The sequence below is a fragment of the Episyrphus balteatus genome, chromosome 2 (assembly GCF_945859705.1).
Source record: "Episyrphus balteatus chromosome 2, idEpiBalt1.1, whole genome shotgun sequence".
Taxonomy (NCBI): domain Eukaryota; kingdom Metazoa; phylum Arthropoda; class Insecta; order Diptera; family Syrphidae; genus Episyrphus; species Episyrphus balteatus.
Genome location: NC_079135.1, coordinates 50,917,964 through 50,944,246, shown reverse-complemented (window position 1 = coordinate 50,944,246; position 26,283 = coordinate 50,917,964). Strand labels below are relative to the sequence as shown.

Genomic DNA, 26,283 nt, shown 5'->3' with positions numbered 1-26,283 from the left:
GTTCAATGAGATGCAGCTACCATATGAATTTTTATTAGGAGCCAATTCTATGAGCAGATGCGAACAAATGTTGTCAATTTGAGACTTTGCACTTGAGAAAGTATAAATTCAAATGGCTATGCAATTGGTTGCAATAGTTTGGGAACATTTATTGATTGTAAGTTGCTACCAGTTTTGGAGTTTAATTCGATTGGAATTTGAGACGTGTTGAAACCAATAAGTTATATTTTTTTTACAAGTTTGGAAAGGTTTTCTTTGTACATTAATTTTGTTTGAAGAACGGGTCACAAAAAGTTTATTCGAAGCCACTTATTCTTTCTCCAAGGCCGTGTGTGAATTGCGTTAAAAAGTTAACCCCGTGTAAAATGTTTGACGCTATTGAGGTGAATAAAAAAATTTCAGCTGTATGGCTTATTGTTTAATATTTTTCTCTGCCTTTTTTTTGCCATGAAACTCCTTTTTAATAAAAAAAAAAACAAAACCATCTGCAAAAAAAATTTAACCTAATTTAACCAGGTCACAGAGCCCATTAAATTTTTAACAGGTGAAATTTTTTTATTCACCTCAATAGGTCAAAAATTTTACACGGGGTTAACTATTTAACGCAATTCACACACGGCCTATGTTTAATTCGGAAATTATGAATGTCTTTGTCGCCAATGTGGTGAGTAGTTAAGCAGCTGACAAGGTGAAACATCTTTAGTTTACAGCATAGAGAGGGAAGTTATCCGAAGCAGTAGGCTGACACGAGCTGGTCTTATGATTTAAAAATATCCAGATGCTGATATTTGCTTTCTAGTTTACAGTTTACGGGTTAGACCTAGTTTGCGGAAAGTCATGAATTGAGAAAGCTTGGTTAGACTAAAAATAAATAGATTTAAACTTTTAAGTTCGGATTGTTCAAGAAAATTATTAGTTAAAATTCATTTCAAACTTATTGAAGATCTGTTGGCTACCTTTATTTTGTTAATGGTTGGAAGTTTCTTTAATCAAAAGTTCTATGCTTCAATGTTTCCAAAATTAAAACAGGGGAGTGGTTCGTAAAGGCCGTAGTGAAATGGGGCTAAAAGCACAAAGTGAAGCCATACTCGGTTGTATAGTATCAGTATAATACTATTCTCATTGATGGTAATGTAGGGGAAATACTTCCAATATGACATACACGGACAATATGACACACCAGCCTTAACTTGAAATGTGTACCACATGTAACCCTACCTCCTATCTCAGTAGGTGAAACCAATGAAATTTGAAATTCTGTCAAAACAACAACTCATTTGACAGCCGCAAACCAAAAATATAAAGTAAAGTTTGTTTATAGGAGCTGTTTTTTTTTTTAGTGGGGTTGGACTAATTTAGTTATTTTGGGAGTTATAAGAAGCTTTTTTGATTAAATTATTGGTAAAAACGACAGTTTATAGTACAAAGTTGAAAACTAATTAATATTTTCTTATTAAATCAGGGTTTAAAACAGTGTTTTGTATAAAAATGTGTCAAAACTACGATATGGACAAAACGACATACCTTCAACTTTATAGAAATTGTTGTTGTTTTTTTAAATTCTAACTTTAAATACGCCACTGAGGTATAAGCGAATTTCCGACCGCAAATCATGGTTCAGGAGATGTGGACCATTGAAGCTACTAATGAAAACAAATTGGGCGGGCTTGCAACATCAAAAACATTTGGTGTCTCGCAGGCTACATTAAGGTGAAGCGTTCTGGACATCAACAAGTTTTTAAAGTCAAATACAAAGTATTAGGTGGATTCAAGTTAGCTTTCCTTTGAAAGTCTACTCTTGCCAACTAATTTTTGTATTTTTTCATTATAAAATGCCATATATATCATTTTGTCCATACTATATGGACAAAATGAATTTCGATACTTTTTTTTCAAAGTTTTAATTTATTTTAATTTATTTATTTTTTTTTAATACAAAAACTATTATGAAAGGTTCCTAATATTATATAAAGAATGTATAAAAAATCCAAAGATTGTGTTATACATCACGGGTATTATTTTGTTGACGAAAAAGCTTATGGTATGTCATATTGGACGTACTTCCCCTACATTGTGTTTTAAAAAACCAAGATGGCGGAAAATATATCATATCAGCAAAGTTTGGCATTGTATTGTCAGTTAACTCTGCATTTTTAGTAGGTAGGTTTCTCATTACGTTAAAAGCTATCTATCCTGATAAAAAGATCTCTTGATGAAGACTGTTACTCTTGATAAAGACTGTTCTATTACAAAGATAGAATCCCTGGCCAACAGATTTAAGCAGGAAAAAAAAATTGATTCGAACCTTTTTCTGAAATTATTAAAATTATTTTTATTTTAAGTGGAGTGATTGAATATAATTCATTATAAGTTCAAGTGACCTCAACTCCAATAATTTTAATAATTTTTTATTATTTTTGTTATTTTTTTCTTCTTTTTCTGAAAGTAATTGATAAATGAGGTGTCGTTCGAAGCATAATATTTTCTCACTGGTTAAGGATTATGTGACGTCACATCAAATTGAATATGTTGCCTTCTAGAGGCAAAAGTCATTAGCTATTTTTTTTTTTAAAGCATTTTATTACATTAAAAGGCTAGAAGGCAACATATTCAATTTGATGTGACGTCACATAATCCTTAACCAGTGAGAAAATATTATGCTTCCAACGACACCTCATTTATCAAAGTATGAAAAGTAGTTTTAAAGTGATGAAGAAACAGATGAAAAGAACCAAAATTATTTATATTTGGTTAAAATAAGGAATATTGTTTTTAAATGAGATCCCGTTTCAATAAAATTCGTTTGTTTTAAATTACTTTAAGTTAAAGTAACTGCTATTCACACAAACATAGTTCTTTTCATCCCTGATTTCTTAACTTAATTCTATTGAAAAGCCCTTCTTATAGAATTCACTCTACAAAAGAAAGCATATCTCTATTCAATTATAACCCGATGAGACGTGAGATCGCACCATTTAGTCAATGATTTAGATTGTGAGTGCTTACTTCGGTAGCTATGAGCTCGCTCACTTACCTTCTCGACAAAAAGAACAATTAATTCTATATCTATTCTATATAATGTAGACATATCTATACCATACGTCCACATGCTCTCTACTCTATCATCAAAAAATGGGTTTACTTTTACGATTTAATTGGCAAGGATTTGTCGATTTTAATTGATATACCTGTGTGATCACTGGCAGTAGATAAATAAAGTTGGCATTGCACTGGCACTGGCAGTCTATAATTACTTTCTATACCATCATGGAGAGAGGAATGGGGCGGCATATAATAGAGCTGCAACTGCCAACAAAACAATTGGGAAGGAAATTCGTGCAAGATAAAGGCAAAATGTCCATCCGGTGACGACGATTGCGACGGCGACGACGGACGGCAAAAACGACGATGATGAAGGTGGTAATAGCGATGATGGTGTGCACCACACAATCACAAAGCTCCCTGGCTTTGGCAATGTGGCGTGTAAACCGTTCATTTCATTATTTGTTCAAGTCGGTACATCATGCATCCGCCACCGACGCCAGCAACGCCACCGGCCGCTATATTATCACCCCACAACATTACCCACCGCACCAACCCGTCCGCCCACTAAAAAACACCACACACATACCTACAATATTATGTTATTAAATTTAATGATAACTTTGGATTTTGTGTGTGAACATGGAATTCATTTGTTAACAAGCTATATAGCTGTATATGAAATGTTTATGTATGTATAGACTTTCATTGCAACTGCAGAGAGAGTCTAAACTCTTTGGCTAGCCCATTAAAGTGGGAATGGGCGTCAATAGCATCAGGCATCCAGGCATTGAATTACAACTTTGAGCCTCTTCTACCACTCGCTTGAAGTTAGTAGCGTGAATTTCTACTTCTTCGTGCAATAAAGTGCACGCACAAATGGAATTGCATTACAATATATAAATTGTTTTTGCTTGCAACCTGCAACAATATGCATCCTTGCTCGAGTTCATCTCTTTTGTTTTATTATGAGTTTGTTGTTGCACAAACAAACAAACAAACAAAACAAAGACTAAGAGGGGTAAGAAAGAGATTCGAAATAATATATGAAACACTTGTACACACATGATGCCTGGGCACTTGAAAAACCGGGAGCCTTATTCCCAACAAAAGGCAAATAAACTTATGATCATAAGAGAAAAACTCCCTCCTCATATCTTTGGCAGTTGGAGGCTCTCTTTGACATGCGCTAGTCTTATTATTGTTATAATCATATATTGCTATTGTTACTTTTTGTCTTTAAACCGGATTTTGCATTTTGGCCAGAAGTTGCCACAGAGCCATGAGCGTAGTTAAAGGGGGAAATTTACCCTTGTTGTAGAAATGTTTTCATAACATGAATTTAAGCAACGCTTTTAGTTACAATATTTTAGATATATTCTTGCTGCCCAAGTTAAAGGCAGTTTGATTTTTTTCAGCACATTCGGACAGCAAGAAAAGAATAACTTTTTAAGTCTGGTAAAGTTTTGGATGGCAGTTGCAACTTAGGACATTATTGCGAGTAAAGGCTCTTCGCAAGAAGAGCCTTCAACTTTCGATAAATATCTGTTTTGGTATTGTGTATGAACTTTATTCTAATCGATTGCAAAATTCTAAACGAAAACGATTGAACGATAAAAAAAATATCGTTCACAATAGAAAAATTCATTTTGGATCATCGACAAAAGTCATATTACGAAAGAAAAACGACTCTCGTAATTAAGAGACTTATTATAATGAACACAAATTTTTAAAATGTAGCTATTTTGAATTTCTTTTTTCTCATTGAGGGCAAGTTTTATTGAAAAAAAAAACAAAAATTTGTATTATTTTTAGTTGATGGTCAAAGTTTCGTTTTGGCTTGCAAAGTGGTGGCAAAATAACATTTTTTCCAATATCTGACGAATTTTCCATTTTTTTAGGCAGTTATAGGAAATGAATTGTAGTCCTTCTAAATATCTATAAAATAAACTATCAACCGTTATTTTAACCATTATTTTATAGACGCAATCTAACGTTAAAATTAACCACAAAATAAAACAAAAGAGCTGAGCAGCGAACTTTATTTTTTTTTTTTTTTATTTTGTCTTCATTGTTCTTCACTTGAAAAACTTTGTTTGTGACCTTTAACTTAAAGCTATTAAACTTAATAAATCATATCAAAACAGCAAAACCTTGTTTTCCCCATTTGGAGTTGTTCGGGTTGGCCTCACAAAAACAGCGACATTTTTTTTTTTATTCTTTTTCTTTCTGTATTTGTTTGCACCAGGAATTTTTAAGCTGGTTTTATCATTTTGAATATAAACATATAAAATCTTTTATTACAGGCTCTGTAGAACCGAGTTTTTGAAAAAAAAAACAGGATATAAATGAACATTTTATCTAAATAAGTGAAACTATTTTTACTTTTCTTTTAAATATCACCCTCACTTAAGAAATATCTTGAATCAAAATAAAAAAATTAAAACTTTCGGAAATGAATTTTATAATTCAAGTTCTAAAATAAATGTTATTTTGACAGTCTTAAGATGGATCTGAATAAATCTGTCAAATTTGTTATCATTGTTTACAAAATTGACATCCTTGCCACTATTAAATTCTGCCATAAAATTGCAAAAACAATTTTTAAATTTCTTTTATATATTCGACATACAGTTAAACTGAACTTCATAATATCAAATTTTTCATATTCGAAGCTAATATGTTTACACATTAGTAAAGCGTCTCTGCTGTAGTCGCCCGGACTATAAGGTCCTAATCGCTTTATTTACTTTACAAGTTCGAATTTTCTATTGATTTGTCTTTTAATCAATATTAAATAAATATCTGGTTGTCTGATCTGAACTTGACTACGTTCATGATTCAAATAAATTTTAAGGTCCAAGTAAATTCAAAAATCCTTTACACTTCGACCCTTCTTCACTAAAGATACAAAATAAAGCAACAGAAAATGCATAATCTAGCTATACAAAAACTTCCACGACGACGACAAAATGAAAAGGATAAAACTCCTTTACATGGATAAGTCTATGTGCTACTTTTGGATTTATCTGGAGGATGAAGGCTCTACTACAGCGATGACTAAAAGAATGATGCGATGAGAAGAAATCCTCTATGGGATTCAGGATGGACTTTGGTCTTGGCTGATGGTCACTGATGGGAAACCCAAAAAAAAAAACCCAACCATGTACGACACTGGTGTGGTATAGTACTTGGGGCGCAATAAGTGTGTACAGCTCGGTGACGTTGAAGTAGCCCCCAAAATTCATGTCTACATCTGTAGTTTAATATTGTTCTATAAAACTTTTGAGATGTTCCTCCATACACACAGTATACATCAGCACACCATTCCACTTTTTTTTCTTTACCTCCTTATATTAGCTGGTATACTGACCAGCTCTAAATTGTAAGGGCTTACTGTATGTGCAGCAGCAACTTCTGCGAAAGTATACAAAAAAAAAAAAAAAAACTGGAAATGTAAAGTTCTTCAACCCTCTTTTGGGGTGGCTTCGAAAATTTGCTTTAAATTTGCAACCCCCCTTCTGGTTACACACCACCATCATTCTCTCCATTCTATTTCGGAGCTTGTTTGGGTAGATATATAGATAGATGCACCATACATTGGGCTCCCATACATATATAACGGTACACATATATTGTTTTGGTTTGGTATGCTTGTACTTTACATAAAATAATGGAAACATCACTTGTTTCTCCATCCATTTCGTCAGGCATAGTCAAGGCAAAAAGCATCACACCAGGCATAGGAAAGGAACAGGAAAGGCAAAAAAGGAGGGTGTAACAATATCATCCTTGTCTAGATTGAATATGGAGGACATTGCAGACACATTCTTCTCTTTCGTGCATTCGTCGTGTACCTATATATATCTGCATACATACCTATACACGGCTACTACCCAGAGATACAAGTTTAAGCATTAACCTCAAAATGGCTACCAAGCCGAGAAGTGCTTGTATATCACATCGCTTAGAGAAGGTACAACAGCAAAACACTTTGCATATAGAAAATATATCTATAGACTAACAATGTGTATCTCTATAATGTCTACATCTATGCAAAACATTATATAGGCTCCCTCACAAATGAAAATCGATATTTTCTCGTTTGTGAGACACATAGCCTCATCCGTGTCATCCATCCTTTTTTTGTAGGTACAATCGAGATGACGATCAGAAGAATACAACAAAAAAAACTAAAACTTAAAACTATAAAACAGACATTTTACACGAAAAATGGAATCACTGGGCAATAAGTTCCATCTCCAGGCCGCCGCCATTCATAGAGCAAAAATTTGTTCTTATTTTTTTTATTTTGTTGGACTTTTTTTTTTTTGCTTTCTTTTAATTCGCTGCAAAGATTCCCAAGTGGTGTCAGATTACCACCACTCTCGGCTAACAGTTTAAATTTATCAAAAAATTAGTCCTTACCTTCACTTTGGGACAAACACGAAATTCCCTTTGGAAAAAGTGTTTTTTTTTTTTTATTATTATTTATTTTGTTTTTATATTTTGAATTGACTTGTGTGGACTTGTGCCGTAGGGGTAGGTACAGAGGCTGAATGTGTACAGTGCAGGATTATTTAAAAAAAAAGTTTAAGGCCCTCGTAGGGTATTTCTTTGACAAACAAACCCGCAACTTTTGATGATTTTTAATGAAGATTCAAGAGCTTTGACACAATTCTTGGAGTCTTAAGTCCTTTAACTATCTTCTTCTCCGGCTATATAAATTCGTTTTTAACAAATAAAACAAACCAGTATTGGTCCTAGTAAGCAACCTAGCGTGATACCAAACCAGCAATACCTCCGGACCTCACAACGAAGTCAATGTTATTTAAAAGCTGAAATCAGATGCAGAAATGCTTAGACATAAATTCCACAGCCCAAGAAGTAGTCTCGAATTGGACTGGAGTTCTCCACCAAGAAAGAGGGCTTGATGGAGAGGCCTATCTGTTTCAACCGAACTTTTCAGGCCAATGTCCATTCAATAGTGGTTTACATTTAAAAGATATGAAACACAATTTCTTGAAAATATTTCGAGATTCATCAGAAGCGAAAAATGAATCAAGGATACTTCAAGTTGCGTAACAAAATCATTGGGCATTTTTATAGGATTCAGTCCTACCCTGAATGTGGAGCCTGTGATATAAACATTATTATTGTTCTCTTAAGTGTTTTCAGCTTCATGACTTCATCATGAGGGTCGTTCGTTGTCGTCGTTTTATATTTTCAGAAGAGTGGGGCAAAGCGAGGGGGTTGAGTTAGCAAGATGGGGAAAACTTTGTTACGCCGCCGTCTATGTGCGACTTCTTGGGAAGGATAACACACAGCTCTTCAGTAAAACACAAAAAAAAAAGTCAAAAAGCAAAAAAGAGAGAAAGTTTGGGATTTTTTTTTTCTTTTTGTTAAGTGCTTGGCCCCAAAAATTACCAACTTTACATACACACTTAGAGCGGTATACTATAACACCGATGATGCGATGAAGGGAAAATAGAGAAGTGGTATCTTGGGTATTTGGGATATTCCTTTTTCCTAGTCCCACCACCACCTCTTACTATCACCCTATGTCTTTACTATAACCCAGTACAGCAACAGCAACCCCCCACCGAAAACAGAAGCTTCTGACTTTTTAATGGAAACAGATGGAATTATCTCACGTAGGCACTCAAAAATACTTGAGGAAGTTGTTGTTCGTCTATGTACATAGTTAAGTTACCGTTATATACCTATCTTGATTTACCCATCCAACAAAAAAAAAAAAACCTTATACCCAGGAATAGAAACTCAGACTCCTTTTCGAAATATTGATTAGGATTGTTTATTAAAGATTTAAAATCAGGAAGTGACATTCATTTTCTGACTGTGATTTAATTTATGCAAAAGATTGACACTCAAAAATTCGACATAACGATAATACGAGATGAGGAAAAGATTTGTTCTCTCCCCAAAAAAAAAAAACAAAACAAAAAAAATAACCTTCCTACGCAGAGTTATTTTCAAACCTCGAATATAAATAAATTGTCATCGATCTGGAATAACTTTGCATTTGTGTGTGTGTTGTTCTTGTTTCTCTCTCTCTACGTGTGATTTATTACCAATCGACGTTTATCGAAATTGTATAGTTTTGAATGGTTTTTGTCGAAACCATAAATAGTGCGCAAACGAGCCGTTAAAAGTTGATACAGGTAACTTTATTTATTTATTTTTATTTAAAAGAATTTAATGATCTTATGTAGGTATAAGGTCTATATGGTTATAGGGTGGAGATAGAATTTATAACCAAAGTTTGGTAACATTTTAGTTACTATTTTAAATTTAACTCAACATGTGTGCTATATTAGCATTTTTTTTTTATTTTTTTTTTGGTTGTTTATTCTATCTCGGGTTGAGGGCAGAGAACACCTGCTGTGATGCAGTTTGGCAGCTAGATGATAGGTCGTTTTTTGAAGTAAATTTTATGAAGCTCTTAATTTTTGTGCGTGAGGTTGAACAAAAGAGGTTTTCTTTATGTGTAATTGCTTTTGATTAATGTTTTATAGAAATTAGGAAAATATGTCGTCTTGTTTTAAGTTAAGCTGTGTTAAGGTAGGTAGAGTTTTCTTTTTTGTTTTCGAACTTGTGTCAAAGTGAAAGGTTTAATTTAGGGTATACCTACTCGTGAAATTGTTGCACTCTAGTGTGTGGTATCAGAAAATATGTGAGTTTAAGATTTTTAGTAAAAAAAAAATAATGTGAGGTGTCGTAAGGTTATGATCAAACACAAAACATAAACAGCAAGGTGTTGACTTGACCGTCTTTGGAAACTTCTGATTTGGAAATGAAATCTCTTGTAGGTTTTTGTTATATTGTTAGAAAGGAATAGTTAGCATGTAACATTAAGGGTCAATTTTTCAATAGTCAGATAAACCTCAGATAGAGCTTATTCCTAGGAATAATTTTTTTTAAATATTGACTTTTATTCCTCTGATAGTCTAACTGACGATTGAAAAATCAGGGCTAAATTAAACATTTTACAAAAATACTTAATTTTTATGAGAAATCTTTAAACTTTCTTAAACCTGGAAAACAATTAAATTAGACACACTTCACAGAAAAAAAAGGTTTCTGCTCTTGTCATAAAAATATTGCTTCGTTTATAAAATAAATATACATAGCTTAGAAAACTAATTCTAGAAATAGGTAGATTAAACTCAGAGAAAAATATATTTAATATTGGGATATTTTAAATAGTTAAAAATGGTTATTTGTGTCTATTTTAATAGTCAATGGAGGTATTCTCCAAATCAACTAGGTATTAAATAGTCAATTTTTACAAAATTACTTTTTTAATAGTTATCTAATATTGACTATTTAGTATGTAGTTAATTTGGAGAATATTTCGATTGACTATTAAAATTGTCAGAAATAACTATTTTTAATTATTTAAAATAGTTATCCCTGTTTAAACTATTTTTTCTCTGAATGTAGAATAGAAACTCAGATGCTATATTTTAAATTTGGGTTCTATATTTTGAATTTAAGACACAGTTTTTGGTGCAAATTTATATTTTATGTGTAGGCCAATTTTTTATTTCGAAAGCCATAAAATAAAAAATAAAAATAAAATTGCAATAAAATACAGTGTTTTCTTATTTTTTTAGCCAACTACATATATATTTTTGTATTATTTCGTTTATATCTTTTATGTGTCTTAGGCCCATTTGCTCATACTAGTCATAAATTCTAATCTTAGCTAGGTCGAACATAGTTCTTTAGTTCTACTTAGTTTATTCTACGTTTCTATAAAATATTTAGGTTGATCCTAGCAATGATATACTTTCATGATATAAATAGCTGAGAACTTCAAATTTAATTGTCACATCGAAATAAATGTCAATTAATTAAATCAGTTTTTGAGCAATTTAGCAGTTAGAATACATTTTTTTTTTATATTTTAACATTTGTGGAATTTTATTGCAAGAAAAAAGCCTAAAATAGAGAAAGTGACCAAAAATATGTGATAAATCTGATTCTAAAAAATGTGTTCATGTGAATGTATTTGATCTGTAAATGTGTTTGTGTGTCAAAATATGTTTTAAAAATATGAAAAAAAATGATGAACAGTGGTTAAAAATTTTGTGCGGGAAATTAAACCATTTTCTGATGATAAGGGGGTATGAAAATAAGTTAATTATTATTAGACTAATAAATTGCTCTTTATTTTGCAACCAAGATCATTTTTTAAGGAATATTACTTCTTTTTTTCTTAATTAATAATGCTTAAAAGTAACATAAAATCCTTAAGTTCTACTATTTCTTCCCCCTAAGTTATGTTAAACTTAGAGGAATTTATGACACAATTTGAAGTTCTTGCAAACCGCTATGAAGAACTTAAGGGTTTATGTTTCACATAAATATTTAAGACTCGTTTCAGCAAATGGGCCTTAAAGTAATACAAAAAAAAATAGGTACTACCTATCAGTCAACAACAATTTTTGGTCGAATTACTTAGTTTTTACTTTCGTAAAAAAAAAGTACTCATACGCCATACACATTTTTTTTAATTTAAAATATTTTTGTGTGTCAAGTAATTTAAAATTCCTAAATCATATTGAAACACAAAACCATTACCAGTAAGAAGTACAAAATATAAAAACACATTAATATTAGCTGTGTTTTATTTTCCTCGTGATCCGGAGCAGATCATTAATTTATTTGCAAAATATTACAAAAAACAATGATCTGGATCACAAGGAAAATTAAACACAGCTATTGTAACATTGTGATTTTAAAAATTTGAATTAATTATTTGAAAACTTTTTTCATTTTGTGTTTCAAAGTAAATCAGACCTAATCTTACGTCGTGACGACGCGTCATCCTAAACAAATTACCAATTAAGATCTGGAATCAACCTTTTTCTTATGATTTTATAAGTCTAATGAATATAATAATTCAGAAATCTTATTTTAGTGACTGAGCCTTAATTTTTATTTATATTTAGCTGCCAAAACTAGTTTTACTAATAAATTGAAATTTAGACCATTTGTGTCGAAATTCAGAACTGTTTAAAAGAAACGTTGAGTTTCGTTCAATAATTTATCTCGAAATATTATAAATGGTTCTTAATTTTGATAACTTCAACATGAATAATTCGAACAAATAAACATGAAAGAAAAAAAAAATTCCCTCCACGTTCAAGTAATTTTTCATCTAATCACAATCCCGACCAAAAAAAAACAACAACACAGAACGGTAGAATAAATTCCATTTTCTAGAATAAAATGATATCCAAAGCATTTATTGTGTATTCCAATCCATTGTCGACCACATACAGTTTGTTCAAAAAAAAACTTCACATCAGAGATTGAAAAGGAGTAAAAATACACACGTTTCCAAGGATATACGCGAACAAAATCAACAAAGCAAAAGACGAACAATATTCGCCTGTGTGTATGCAACCAGCATCCGGATTCATATCTCTCCCAATGTTGAATTCCCAAATGCTCCTGTTCGCCAACTTGTTCAATATAGTCCCGCTGGGGTATGCGGCGGCATTCCAAATGAAAACTCTGTAAATCTGGTTATCCTGGTTTTGCATGGGAACCTAAAATATAAACTCCTATTCAGACAGCATATCCTGGATCTAGATACACACGCTGCTTTTTCTCATCGTCACCGTCGTCGTAGTCCTTACCGCACATAACACCCACTCTCTAGAAAAGGAGTATAGTATTATTAAGGTACTCCTGTTGTTGTGCGGTAAGAAATGCGAAAAGTTTGCACAGCGAATATGTAATTTCATTTCCCATATCCTATAAGACTTTCGCTGATGCTCGGCATTCTATATCTACAACTGTACGAGGACGACAATGATGATGACGACGACGAGCAACGCACGTGAGTTCTGGTATTAGATTATTTTATTTTTATTTTATACTCGAATTCCTCCCACTAATCGCATTCCGCCCGCCTTTGTGATGTTTTCATTCATTGACTACTTTTTCTTTTATTTCGTTTGTTGTTAATGTCCTTTTTTTGTGTGCTTTTTTGCTACTGTATGAGACAGAATCCATAACACATAACTACCCCACTCACAGACTCAACAGACATCCTTTTATCTGCCAACAAACGTGAAGCACTTGACTTCAAGATCCGGAGAGGAAAGTGTAACAGTTCAGACAACCGCACTTATGGTTGAAACTTTCACATTTACTTCCTGGAAAATTGTCCTTATTCAATCAATTGGCATTACAAGAAGATACTACATTGGTGAGGCGATGGCGCACTCAGTCAATGTGTGTATATGAACGAATCATTCATCTCTTCAACATGTGTACCGAAGACGAATGGGGGAAAAAAAAGAAAAAAAAAAAAAACGCCATTTCTGTAACGAAAGCAGTCCTGACCGAAAAAACATAAGGAAACTCTGTATATTTGAGTTATGTTTTGTTAAATACCCTATTTCGAATTTATTGTAATTTTAGATTAAAAGGTTTCAACTACTCAAGTCTTATGCCTCTGAGACTTTGGGTTAAATTCAATACATTTTTAATTCAGTTATCAGTCGAATAAAAGAAATCAATCAAGAAGAAGTTAAAGAGTTCACCAGTTTCTTGCTTATGAAATAGTCCGTAATGGACAAGCTCTTTCTAATGTCTTCTTGAAGCTTATACCTTGTATTTTTGATGCCGGTTAGTCAGGGTTCAAATTAATTATTGCCAGTTTCAGTAAGAATTTTTCCGTTCCCTGGTTTCTTCCTTGCTTTCGAAATGTAAGGAAAATTACAAGGACAATTAAACAGTTTTGTGCTCGTAATATATAAAATGGTTAATGTTAAATCATGAAAACCAACAGTACAAATTTACCCTATTCTATATGGAGCAAATAGATAAAAAAGAGCAAAACAAAATAAAAAAAACATTTAATATCCTTCCCAACATCTGGAAAAAAAAAAAATATAAACCACCAATGTCTCATGTCTCTTACTCTCACTTTGTATCCCTGTCTCTTTCTTTTTATCGTTCTGTCTCGTATCGTATCCTTTAGATTATAAACATATACAGGGTGTCCCACAGTCACCGCCCCAAACGAAAACCATGGATTCCTGAGGTCATTTTAAGTCGAAAAACTTAAGAGGTAATTTTCGCGTTTTCGTCCCGTTTTCGAGTTACCACGGTTTTTATGATTTTTGTTCTCTTTTCCCTTATCTAGCTTTATCTTTGCCAAACTACGTTTGATTTGAAAATTTTTTTTTACAACCAATCAAGAATTTATTACAGTTTTAGTTTGTCTCAAAACTTTTTTTTCTGCGGACAACCGTTTCTCCACAATTTTGCATCAAACACAATTTTCTTCGTTTTTTAAGTTGTTTTTTACACTTTCATATCATTTAAGTCAAAAAAACACGTTAATGAGTATTAATTTTTTGTGCTTTTTATTAAAGTCCAGTTTATTTTTATAAAAAAAAATAAGTTTTATTTCATAAAAAAGGCTACTGAAAGTAATTAAAAAAAAATAAACAAACTGAGTGAATTAAAAAAAAAAATAATTTTTAAATAAAAAATTAATTTAAATGAATTAAAACTTTTTCTGAGCTATTGTGGTTAAGAAAAGAACAAATAAATAAAGCTCAGAAAAAGTTTTAATTCATTTAAATAAATTTTGTATTTAAAAATTATTTTTTTTTTAATTCACTCAGTTTGTTTATTTTTTTTAATTAATTTCAGTAGCCTTTTTTATGAAATAAAACTTATTTTTTTTTATGAAAATAAACTGGGCTTTAATAAAAAGCACAAAAAATTAATACTCATTAACGTGTTTTTTTGACTTAAATGATATGAAAGTGTAAAAAACAACTTAAAAAACGAAGAAAATTGTGATTGATGCAAAATTGTGGAGAAACGGTTGCCCGCAGAGAAAAAAGTTTTGAGACAAACTAAAACTGTAATAAATTTTTGATTGGTTGTAAAAAAAATTTTTCAAATCAAACGTAGTTTGGCAAAGATAAAGCCAGATAAGGGAAAAGAGAACAAAAATCATAAAAACCGTGGTAACTCGAAAACGGGACGAAAACGAGAAAATTACCTCTTAAGTTTTTCGACTTAAAATGACCTCAGGAATCCATGGTTTTCGTTTGGGGCGGTGACTGTGGGACACCCTGTATATCCTCCTGTTGATTATTTCTTTGTTGCCGCCAAAGTACTACACGAAAAATACTCACGTTCCGCCACTTTCTGATGAGAAAATCATATCATAACGGTTAAGGATACAATCCCCCAACGAGGGCAATAAAAAAATACAACTACACTCCAACAACCTCGATGAAAACCAATGAAAGCAAAAACAAAAAAAAACTGCCAAATGAAAAAAAATAACTGAATCTGAGGATTTTCCTCAGCTTCCATGCCGGATGCCAACTTTTTTTTGCTCACCCATTTGCCCACAAAAATCTGCGCATTTACTGTAAGTCCAATGGACCTTTTCTCATAGCACAAAAAAAAAATCATAGTAGGGGTGGAAAAGTACTCTCTATTAAGTCTATGGTTTCTCGGTTTGAACCAAAAAAAAAAAAATATTATGATGGAAAGAGCTAAAAGTTCTGGCATTAAATAAAAAAAATCAGAAGTCCTTGCCCGGCAATGAAAGTGGTTGTACAATATTCTTTTATTATATGACCACATCAATATAGGAATGAAATTAAATTTAAGAAGGAGGCAACCAAACAAGATTGAAATGATACTTTAAACCACTTAATATTGAGTCAAAGTGGATTGGTTGATGATGAATGAAATCTTCAATTGGTGATTTATGGATACAAATACTTGAATATTGTTTTAAATGAATTCTATAACCTTTTGTTTTTATATTATGGTAATTCTTCAAAATTTATTTGATTCAGAGAAATTAAATTACAGTTAAACGTTGCACGAGATGACCATAAATTAAAAGTCAACAATGAAATGTTTATTATATTTATAAGATTACTCCATAAAATTAAAACGAAAATTATTTTAAATGTTTTTACTGCTTTTTAATGAACTTTCTTTGAAGTATCATCAATAAATTAATACTCAGGAATACATACTAGAAGAAGTTGAAATAAGGTCCAGCATGTTATTCCAGACTCTAATAAAATTTTATGGATATCCTATTAACTGGACAAATTTAGAAATTAAACAAATCTAGATTTTAATAAAAATAATCATTTTTTTCACCAGATTCTGATCAGACACAATCGCTGATTTTTTAAAGTAGAGTCTTTCTTCATGAATCGCTTAAATTATTGCCAACGTTTAATATATTCTGTTTCCAGCACCCATGGATTTCAAAATACGAAACTGTAGGATCCTGCCAAGTAACAATTTGGCTTGTATAAGGTCCATTATTTTGGATACGGCAAGATATTGTTTGTATAGGTTTAGTTTAAGGCTCGATTACGCGAGTCAACCATTTTGGAAAGAAAAGAAGTCTTTTTTAAACTTCCGAGAAGTGGTTAGAGGAAGCCTTGTAAATTTTAGTTAAAGATGGGTGTTTTAAGACCTGTTTGAACCGTTCTAAGAAAGCCTTTTCAAGTGACAGAAGGTCTCTATGAGTCCTGTTCCAAGAGTAACTATTTAGTACGAAATGTTTTTATCTTGTATGTAAGCAATATTTTCGTCTTGTAATTTATTATGAAATGTATTTTCTTAAAAGTATGCAATGTTTTTAATGCATTACGGGTCGTGCAATGGCTTCAAGACAGATTTTTTCATCTTAAACCTTGAACAACTTCAAGATACAAATTACTTAAAATCTTAGACTTATCTTAGATAAGATGGCTATTAAACAATTGAAAGAAAAATTATGCTAAGAAATAATCCAGAAGTTTTTGGAAATATGCAATTGCTATCTTATTGTGCACATACAAGTAATTCTTTTGTCAAATTTGTATTGGCTAAAACTTCTTTCAATTGAAAAAAAGAAATAATAATTTGCATCAAAGTTCATGATTATTATTTCGGAATAGAGTTCCAATGGCGCCCTTTTTCACCAAAATTACTCTCCCACTACGAGTAGCTCTGTTTCCGTAGGCAGCGGCAGGTTCAATATAAAACGAATAAAATGGAGTGAAATGTATGTTTTATTGCCATATTAAACTCGTAACAGTTCCACCCTGACTCTGCTGATTTACGAGCACCCTTTGCTACCAAACTTTTCTTACCAAAAACCCTCCTTGAACATACTCCTTCAAACCTTTTTCGTTCCCCGTCTATACTTCCTTTCTCGCGGCACGGTGCTAACCAATAAAAAAAAAGTCACCGCACATAAATCTGACAATCAAACCCTACCTCGCCCGGCAAGCTGCGCCACCGGCAACTGGGAGAGCTGGGAGAACAAGCCAATTCAATTGGATTTTTGATTTATTTTATGTTTATCATGAGCTACCATAGCCGTTATGGTATTGTTTACTGTCATTCATTTTTTTCATTTTCGATTGTTTTCTATGGCAGTCATGTTTTGAGATGCGTTTTTGATGATAATTTTTTGTCAAAACCTGGTGACTTTTTTTTTCAGAGTTTCATGTTTGATGCATATTATCACTTTTACCTTCCTTCTTGGGTGATAAATTTATGTATGGCGGTGCGGCGGCAATATGACTGCAACTCAGAAATGAGGGTGTTATAGTTTCGCGTGATCGGAAAACCACAAAAGTACTTATAGTTAGTTGTTATGACTTGAGTCTTATTAAGAAATAACTCAGTTGTCGTTGTATAAATAAACACCTTTGAGGGTAACCGTGCCGCCGTGGTCGCCATCAGCTTTAAAAAACGCGAAAACAGTTCTCTAGACAAATTGCGTGACAGTGAGTATAGTTTTTTTTTTTTGTTTTTATCGCTCGGGAACATTGTTGCATACATCAAAACTTTATATTTATCAGTTACAGATACTTTAGTGACATTGCACTCCTGAGAGGCGATGAAAAGTTTCTTGATATTACATATGTGTGTTTTTATTACCTATTTCAACTCTGTCAAACCGCGCCACTTAAGTAGGTAGTTCGGAATATATCTAACACTTTTGAGTTTGATTTAAAAAAATGATGTTATACAAAGCGTTCACTCAGCGGTGATATGAGTATACAACACTCAATTTATCATGACGCGTGAAGTGAAAACGACCATGTTCCGCATCGCTTCTGTTTGACTTGATGATAACAATTATTATTATTTGATTTTGTTTGTTTGCTTGCAACGATGATGATGATGATGAATTTATTTTATATGTCATTCAATTGAAATTATATTTTCTACATATTTGCGCATAAACTTCTGCTACACAGCAGGTAAGAATAGAAAAACGACTTTCGATCTTGAGGGGTTGTGTTTATAAATGGTAAATACTCGTACTATGCCTACTCATTCAATTTGAAGGCAAAACATTTTCAAGTTTCAATAAAGAAAAACTCTTATCATTTACATCGAAACACTTATTTGACTAGCTGTTTGCATCAAAAAAGATCAAAAGCCGCCCCGCTGATAACAGAAATTAAATTAAATTTTATGCAAGTAGATACTTAGAACGTCCTTGCTCTTGTGTTTTGTGAATTATGGCAATATTATCATTTGTCAATAAGAAGAACTTGGATGGAAATTTTATTTTATTTTTATTTTTCAAAACATTTGCCTTTTTCACTGTACCCCAAATGAGATAATTTCCTGTTCAAATTTCAAATTAATTTTTTTTTCTACGATTTGATATTTAAAATTAGATTATTTGCGTATACCAATTATATCTCATTTGGGCTCTAGTGAAAACAGGCTATAAGTTCATTCTACAAAGTACTGAAAAGGGTTTTGTTCAAGACACTACTAACGGATGACGCGGTAGTGAAAGAAATATTTATTCAGAGAATTCTCGCGAACATCAATTTTTCCAATCAGATAATTCGAGGTGAGCCACTTTACAAAAGGGCTCACATAGCACGAGTTATTGAACATTAAAGAAGTTGGGTGAGTTAAAAACTAACCATAGACCCTAGAAAACTTTTAAACAAAGAACTTCAATTCTGGACGTGCAGAGTACGAGCTTTTTAAAAGGAGAGACCGACATCTTGAAAACTCAGAATCCCGAAAAAACCAAAATTCCGAAAACCCAAAATCCAGAAAAGCCAAAAACCCGAAACTAAAACAGAAAAAGTAAAAAGCTCTTCAAAATTGTCTGTTAACTGTCATTTCAAGTGAAACATAAAATAAAACACAAAATTTGCGCAAATTTTTCATTTTATATTATTTTTCTGGATCCCATTCGGTATTTTGGGATTTTGGGAATTAGGGTTTTCGGGATTCCGAGTTTTCGAGATTCTGGACTTTGGGGATTTTGGTTTTCCGGAATATTGGATTTTCCGTATTTTGGGTTTTCAGGATTTCGGTTTTCGGGATTTTAACCCCAACCGCCAACCCTTTTTAAAGCCAAGTGCAGTCAAAAACCTAGTGGATATACAAGATATCTAAAAAGCTGGCAACCAAGATGGAAAGCATTTATGCGAGAAGTGTCAGATGGAGTAGAAATAGACACTACTTTATCCTATTCCCGTGACTTTTTTTAATTAAACTTATGAATTATGATTCGAAGTGGGCTCTACTCTACTCTACTCTAGGTACTCTACTCGGATTTGATTTGCTGAGTGCCATGCTACACGTGCTACTGGAGATGGTTCAAAATGAGAGATATTGGCAAATAAACCCAACATATCAGAGTACATATCATCATAAGACAACTCATCATGGATATTTCATCTAAACTGCAAAAAAGACGAAAATTTATTACGTGAACGTAAAGTTGAATAGTTTAAATCAAAAAGCGAACAAATTAATACAACGCTTCTTTGACTAAGTGAAGCAAACAGTAGTTGATATGTTCTTGACAACAAAGCAGATTGAATTTATTTTTTCAAGGCGAACCAATGCAAAATTTGGCTGCTTAGGGTTAATTGTCTTGAATTCACATATTAACTACAAATGCAAAGAAGTGACAAAATGTACATCGAAGACATCCATCTCCTAGAATCTTGATAGGACTCTTTTAAATTTTGTATCACGATAAAAAGAGGTTGAAAATAGATTACTACATAAAAATCACGCAGCTTCGCATGTCAACTGATAATATTCACTTTTCACTGATAATTTTGATGCCAAAAATAGGATTCTTTATTGCTTTATATCTGTGTTAGGTATCTTGGTATGTAGAAATCCAATTCATCGATAAGGGTTTGAATTTTTCTTCATCTGATGACACCCACTTACTTTACACACAACAAAAATAACAACAACAAAGTAAACCAAATGAATTCAGCGTCATATATCATGTTAGCGAGCATAAAAAGGTCGCAATGGGATTGTTTGATATAATGGTTAAGATTCACAACTCTGTGTTATGTGTGTATTGGAATTTTCTCAGTGAAACATCTGATTGTATTTGGTAGAATACAGCAGAACATAAATTGCAATGCGATGGATAAATCACACAAAATCGTATATACAATGTTCCCGCAACGTTTCGCTGATCAAATCAATCTAATTGACATCACTCAATGTGATGCGACTTTATTCGCATACCTAAATTTATATGTATGAAGACAAAACCTATACGTCACGCAATGGCAATGATTTCTGATTTGGATTCTGCTTTTGTGAGTGTGATATCGATATGTCAATTGTCGATGCTGATGAAGATGATGATAATCATATGATGGGGAGGTTTTTAGAGATGCAAAATGGTACTTCGTTAGATGTTTTTTGATATATACAACGAAGAACGAGTGAATGATGGGTTTCGCGCACATTTATTTTCACCGACTGACGAAAATATACGACAATCGGGTAGGAGGTGGAAATGTAAATAAATGATTTTTCGCAAACAGCAACAAAATGAATACCTACAAAAAAAAAATACACCCCGTTTTGTGTGCAAATGATTTTGAGCCCCCAGGATGGGGTTGATCGGTGGCTGGTAGTTATTTACCCGTGTGCACCCTTATTTTCAAACACTAGACAGCCGTCAATTCCGCCAACAAATGGCACACACATCGACTTCAACTTCCACATCAGCATCAGCATATCGCATCTATTTTCATTTTCATCAGGTGGATTGATATTTTCAATTCGATGGGTTGGACGACGAGGCTGAAGCTGCGGGAAAATTGAAAAGAATTTTTCCAGCCCTGAGGAGAGTTGTCGTACATGTGCACAATTCGCATGGTGTACCAGTACCAGCCGCATACAAAAAAACACCCCCGCCAGCCATGACACAACATACCTACCAACATACTTATATCTAAGTATTTATAGGTCTCGCTACCTACCTATATAAATTTAAATTTAAATAAATGCAAATTCGATGAATCTGGTCTCGGGTGGTGGCGGCGGCAGAGGGTAGGGGATAATCGATTTATTGCTCAAAGTTGCTATACCATCGGGGTTGTTTATAAAGAGAGAGGGTTTATAAACTCTTTCACACACACACAACATATAAACTCTCCCGGATAAATTGAATAGATGGATAGCCCCGCATATATACGAACGAATACCCTTTAAAGATGTCCAAGTTTGAAAATTGTTTGGGGTTTGCCAATTTTTGCCTAAACTTTTCTTATAAAAGTTGTTGTTGTTGTTGTTTTTTTGTTGGTGTATATCAAATGTAAATTATTGTGTCAAGCTAAGTAAGTTTTTTAATAAATCTTTTGAGGCAAATTTTTAATACAACAAACGGGTAGACGATAGACGATAAAGAGAGTGGAGTGGAGTATTGTATATGGTCGGTAGGTATGAGCAATTTGACAAATGGGTGGAAAAAAAACTTTACACATTCTTCATGATTCGTTAATCAGTTTCTCATATTTAAATGATGAAAAATTTGTCAGGATTGATTAATGATGATTGTGATGGGTTGTATGTTGTGTGTATATTTACTATATATGGATAATGTATAGTATGGTGAACAAATCTGATTTAATTTATTAGAAGTCGAGACTTTTGGTTGGTTGGGGAAGAAGGGGACACAGTTAATGTGGTATAGTGTGCTATTTGTGAACTGACGTAAAAGGTGATATAATTAATTAATTAAATTATATTAAATAAATTGAGTTAAAAAATAATACATATAAATTTTACAGACAAAAATATTTATTTTTTAATGGACTTTTTAGTTTGAAAGTTAATAATGATATGTGGATGTTAGACTCACATTAAGTTGAATAAGTTATTAATAAAAGCATTGTTATCTGATATGTAATTTTTCTAGCAAACGGTTTTGGTTTCGATATAAATTATCTGAATGTGAAATTGGTACCAACTAGGACCCCGAAAACTGTCATCTAGACCTGTGTATCAATCAAGATAAAGAATTCATCACAAATTTATGCAAATTCACATTTTGTATTTGTGATTTTTTTTTTAGATAATACATATGTTGTTATACCTACTTTGCAACACATTTGATAAGTTCATGTCGGTAAGCTATAACTCAATAAATACTTTGAGATCTCATCATTTTTTTAATTTATCAAAAACTCAAGGCGTTTTTCCCGTGGACTTTAAAATTCTTCATATAAAAAATGTAAATCCAGTTGGAAGTAAAATTCTTTTCGTACTATACTTACAACTAAAATTTCGAAGGAATCAAGTGCCTACTGAGTTAAAAATTCCATCGCTGAAAACGATGTTTCAATTACCATTTAATTTACTTTAATCTTTTTGAAAAGATTACCGACGGAAATTTGATAGGTTTTCAAGATATCAGTACCTATAAAAATTGGTGAAAGTGAAAAATGTTATTCAACTATTTCCTTTCTAAGGACATAGGTTATCAACTACAGTGGGACAAAGAGCCATAATTTTTTTTTAAATTGTTTTGAATTTTAGCTCCACAAATGTTTTTCAGGGGTACAGCTTCTTGCGAGGAACTGGCAAAGCCTCCAAGAGTATCATTTCCTTGAAAAAGTGAATCTCAGCTTAATTTTTTGGAACCATTTTTGCAAATTTATCAAAAGCACAAAAGATAATGGTTGAGAGTTATTAGTCACAAGGTCTTGCTCCTTCTTGGGGTGCCCCATGTGGTGACACAAAATTTATTTATTATTAATAATATTTTTTATGCTACATTATGATGGGCCATAAGTAGATAACTCACTTTCCGGATTAAAAAGTAAAAACGATTTTTTTATACATATAAATTTGGTTGGTATTTTTATTAGGTTTTTGTCACTTCGACCATGAAAGTAATAGTTCCACCAAATTTGTACCTATGCCTTTTAAAAATACAAGCAGTTAAAAAATTTTACATCTTTTACATTGATTTTACATAATCCATAGGAGAGTTTTTTTTTTTCAAATCCTAAAAATTTGTATGGTACCTATTAATTGGAAATTTATGGGTACTAATTTTCTAAAATAGCCGTGTTTTATTGGTACACAGTATTTTACTGAGTAAACATTTTATGCTGTAAACAACAACAGTTCACTACTTTTATTTATTTATTAACAATCCTTATTGTTGAAGGGCCAAAAATGTATAAGTTATGAAAAAAAAAAATTTCTTTATAAACCAACAAATAAAAAAAAATTTGTTTATCCTTAGCAATTTTTGTTGTTGTTTCCCGTGTGAAATTTTACTGAGATAAGTACTGAGTTACCAATAAAACACTAGCAATGTTAATTGAATTTACAAATTAATACGAAAAGATTGGCAATAACCCTTTTCCGTAAACCATGTATACCTGCATACATATACTTAGCCTAGAAAATTGTATTCTATCTTTCCTCATTTATCTTAATTTCTTTAAAAAAAATATTAAATGAGCAGTAAATACATATACCTAATAAATCTTTCCAATCAGAATATTTTCCAACCGTTAGCGTTGATGTGTTTTTAATAAATCTTTCAATCTGTTTTGGGTCAAGTGTAAACATTCAAACCAAAACAAACATTATAGTGAGTATTATGAACAAAGAACAAGGATATTAAATTTATGATTGTTACCCGTTTATAAGTGATAAGTACACAAGCAAACGGTATCAAAAGTGCCGCCATTATAATTTACCCTCGCAACTGCATGTGTTTTGATGCATGGCTATTTCAGGGCCGCATTGATTAAATAGCCAAATGCCTGGAATAGTGTTTAGGGCCCTTACATATCAGAATACATGCTTTATTTGAAAGAATTTTTTATAAATTAAAAAATTAAGAAAAATCGTTTTTTTTTTTTTTGTTTCTAAGAAAAATATTAAGGCTGCAAATGAATTTTATTGGCAAGAACAAACTACTTATCACTTAGAAAAAAAGCTAATTTTATATGTGTGGCATTTTCAGCATTCTTCACTAACTGGAAAAAACCAATTTATAATGCAAACAAAAAATATTTATTCACTTTGACAACTTAACGTTAAAAAAATATTGTGCAGCCAACTTTAAATACCCTAATCCGCCCCTGTCCAGTTGTTAAATCACAGTAAATACAAAACCGAGTTATAATTATTATTATTATTATATCTCAATATCATAGGTAATAAGTGCAGTTTTACTAAACAAATTTAGCTGCGCAACACTTCATGTTTGTTGTGGTTAATTTATTATCTATTTTATTAAGCAAAAAAAAATTAATAAAAATAGAATATTAATTTCTAATCGGATATGGGTCATTCAAGTTCTTCATGCATGTCTACTTTGATAAATACTTAATTTTGTTTTTAATTTTTTGTTGTTGTTATTGTTTTTGTATTATATTTGCCACCCCTCATGCTCGATTTAATACAAAAAAATGCCTCACTGAATCAACCAATAATAATCTCATCGACTGATAATGGCCAGAATTATTTAATCGCTGTGATTTATGAATTCCACCACATTGAGTTCTTATTACTGATATATACATATAGTAATCGGCGATGTAATGGACTTGTATTGGGTACTGTTGGATGATATAGGAGCTGAGTACCGCCGCGCCCGGGACGTGACTTGGTTATTTATGACAATCGAATTGAATCGATACTAACAGATTTATGAGTGTTTTATTTTTTTATTTTTTTGGTTTAATGGATAAACTTACCCGTACGCAGCTAGTGTTGTGTGGTCATAAGGATAGTATCCGGTTGTTGGTTGTAGTCCAGCCGATGTCCACGCACTCATATCAGACCCAGGACCACTCTCTTTCAAGGCATAAGGGTTACTCTGAAAATGTTGAAAATATTTGATAATTAAATTGAAATTAAATGTTAAACGTTTATCGAAATTTGTTGAGACAAGAGATTAGACTAAACAAAATTGAGGAATAAGTCAAAATGTGTATAGTTAAAAAAACGGGTGAAGTTTCCAATATGTGAGTACGGTAAGTGCCAGGCAACTTGGTTGCTTTTCTAAGGATATGTTCATTCAACAAGCAGAAGTCTTAAAAAATCTAAAAAATTGGGAGATTATTTCGTAAGTTAGCTTAGGGAAAATATCACCAATAAATATCGCCTGCTCCCAAGAGAGAAATAAGTCCCCAAGTTTCAAGAAATATGCCTGGATCCCAAAAGTCTAGGAAATAAATCCCAAAGTTGTTTGTTCTTCGTATCTTCATATAAAAAAATGACTCAAGTTAGCTAAAAAACGATTTTGGAGTTAACTGTTGAGTTTGGTAGTTGGGGTTGTTACCCTATAAATCTGACAAAAAAAAAAAAAACATATAAAGGAACTTTAACATTATTTGTATTTCTCGTCCATAATTATTTAGCCCTTACAAAAATGTATAAAGAATATGTAAAAATATTGACTTTTATTTGCGTGAATAAAATTAATTTCAGTGTAACACACACACATAGATAAGGTATCATGTATATTAAACAAACAGAAAAAAAAGTTAAACAAATATTATTCCAGCGTTTCATTGGTTATTATACGATACCGTGGTTATAAGAGCAACCATATACCTAATTAACTCATTTAATTATAAGCGCATCACTATTTCTCTCTATATTCTATACAGATATAGCAGTAAGTTTATTTAATATATATTTAAAACGCATAACACGCACCTCCCCCAAGCAAAAAATAATATTTAATTAAAATAAAAATAAAAAAAAAAAAATTGGTCCATATTCAACATGTTGACTTTCAACCTGCGTATAATGCAATGTGAAAAAAAAATAATATTTTTGCATATATACGTAGAAAAATTTGTATACGTACTTTCGCATCCAATTCAATACCATAACATAATAATAATTATGGATGGCTGCATAAGTGCGTGA

General features: G+C 32.0%; 1 protein-coding gene across 2 annotated transcripts in view; it reads right to left on the bottom strand.

Annotated features, from left to right (window-relative positions):
* Positions 1 to 26,283, bottom strand: part of LOC129911171 (homeobox protein araucan) — a 148,676-nt gene that overhangs the window by 16,312 nt on the left and 106,081 nt on the right. For both annotated transcript variants that reach the window (XM_055988878.1, XM_055988879.1), the window contains exon 3: positions 25,101 to 25,222. In XM_055988878.1, the coding sequence (XP_055844853.1) occupies positions 25,101 to 25,222 (122 nt within the window). The remainder of the gene's footprint in view (positions 1 to 25,100; positions 25,223 to 26,283) is intronic.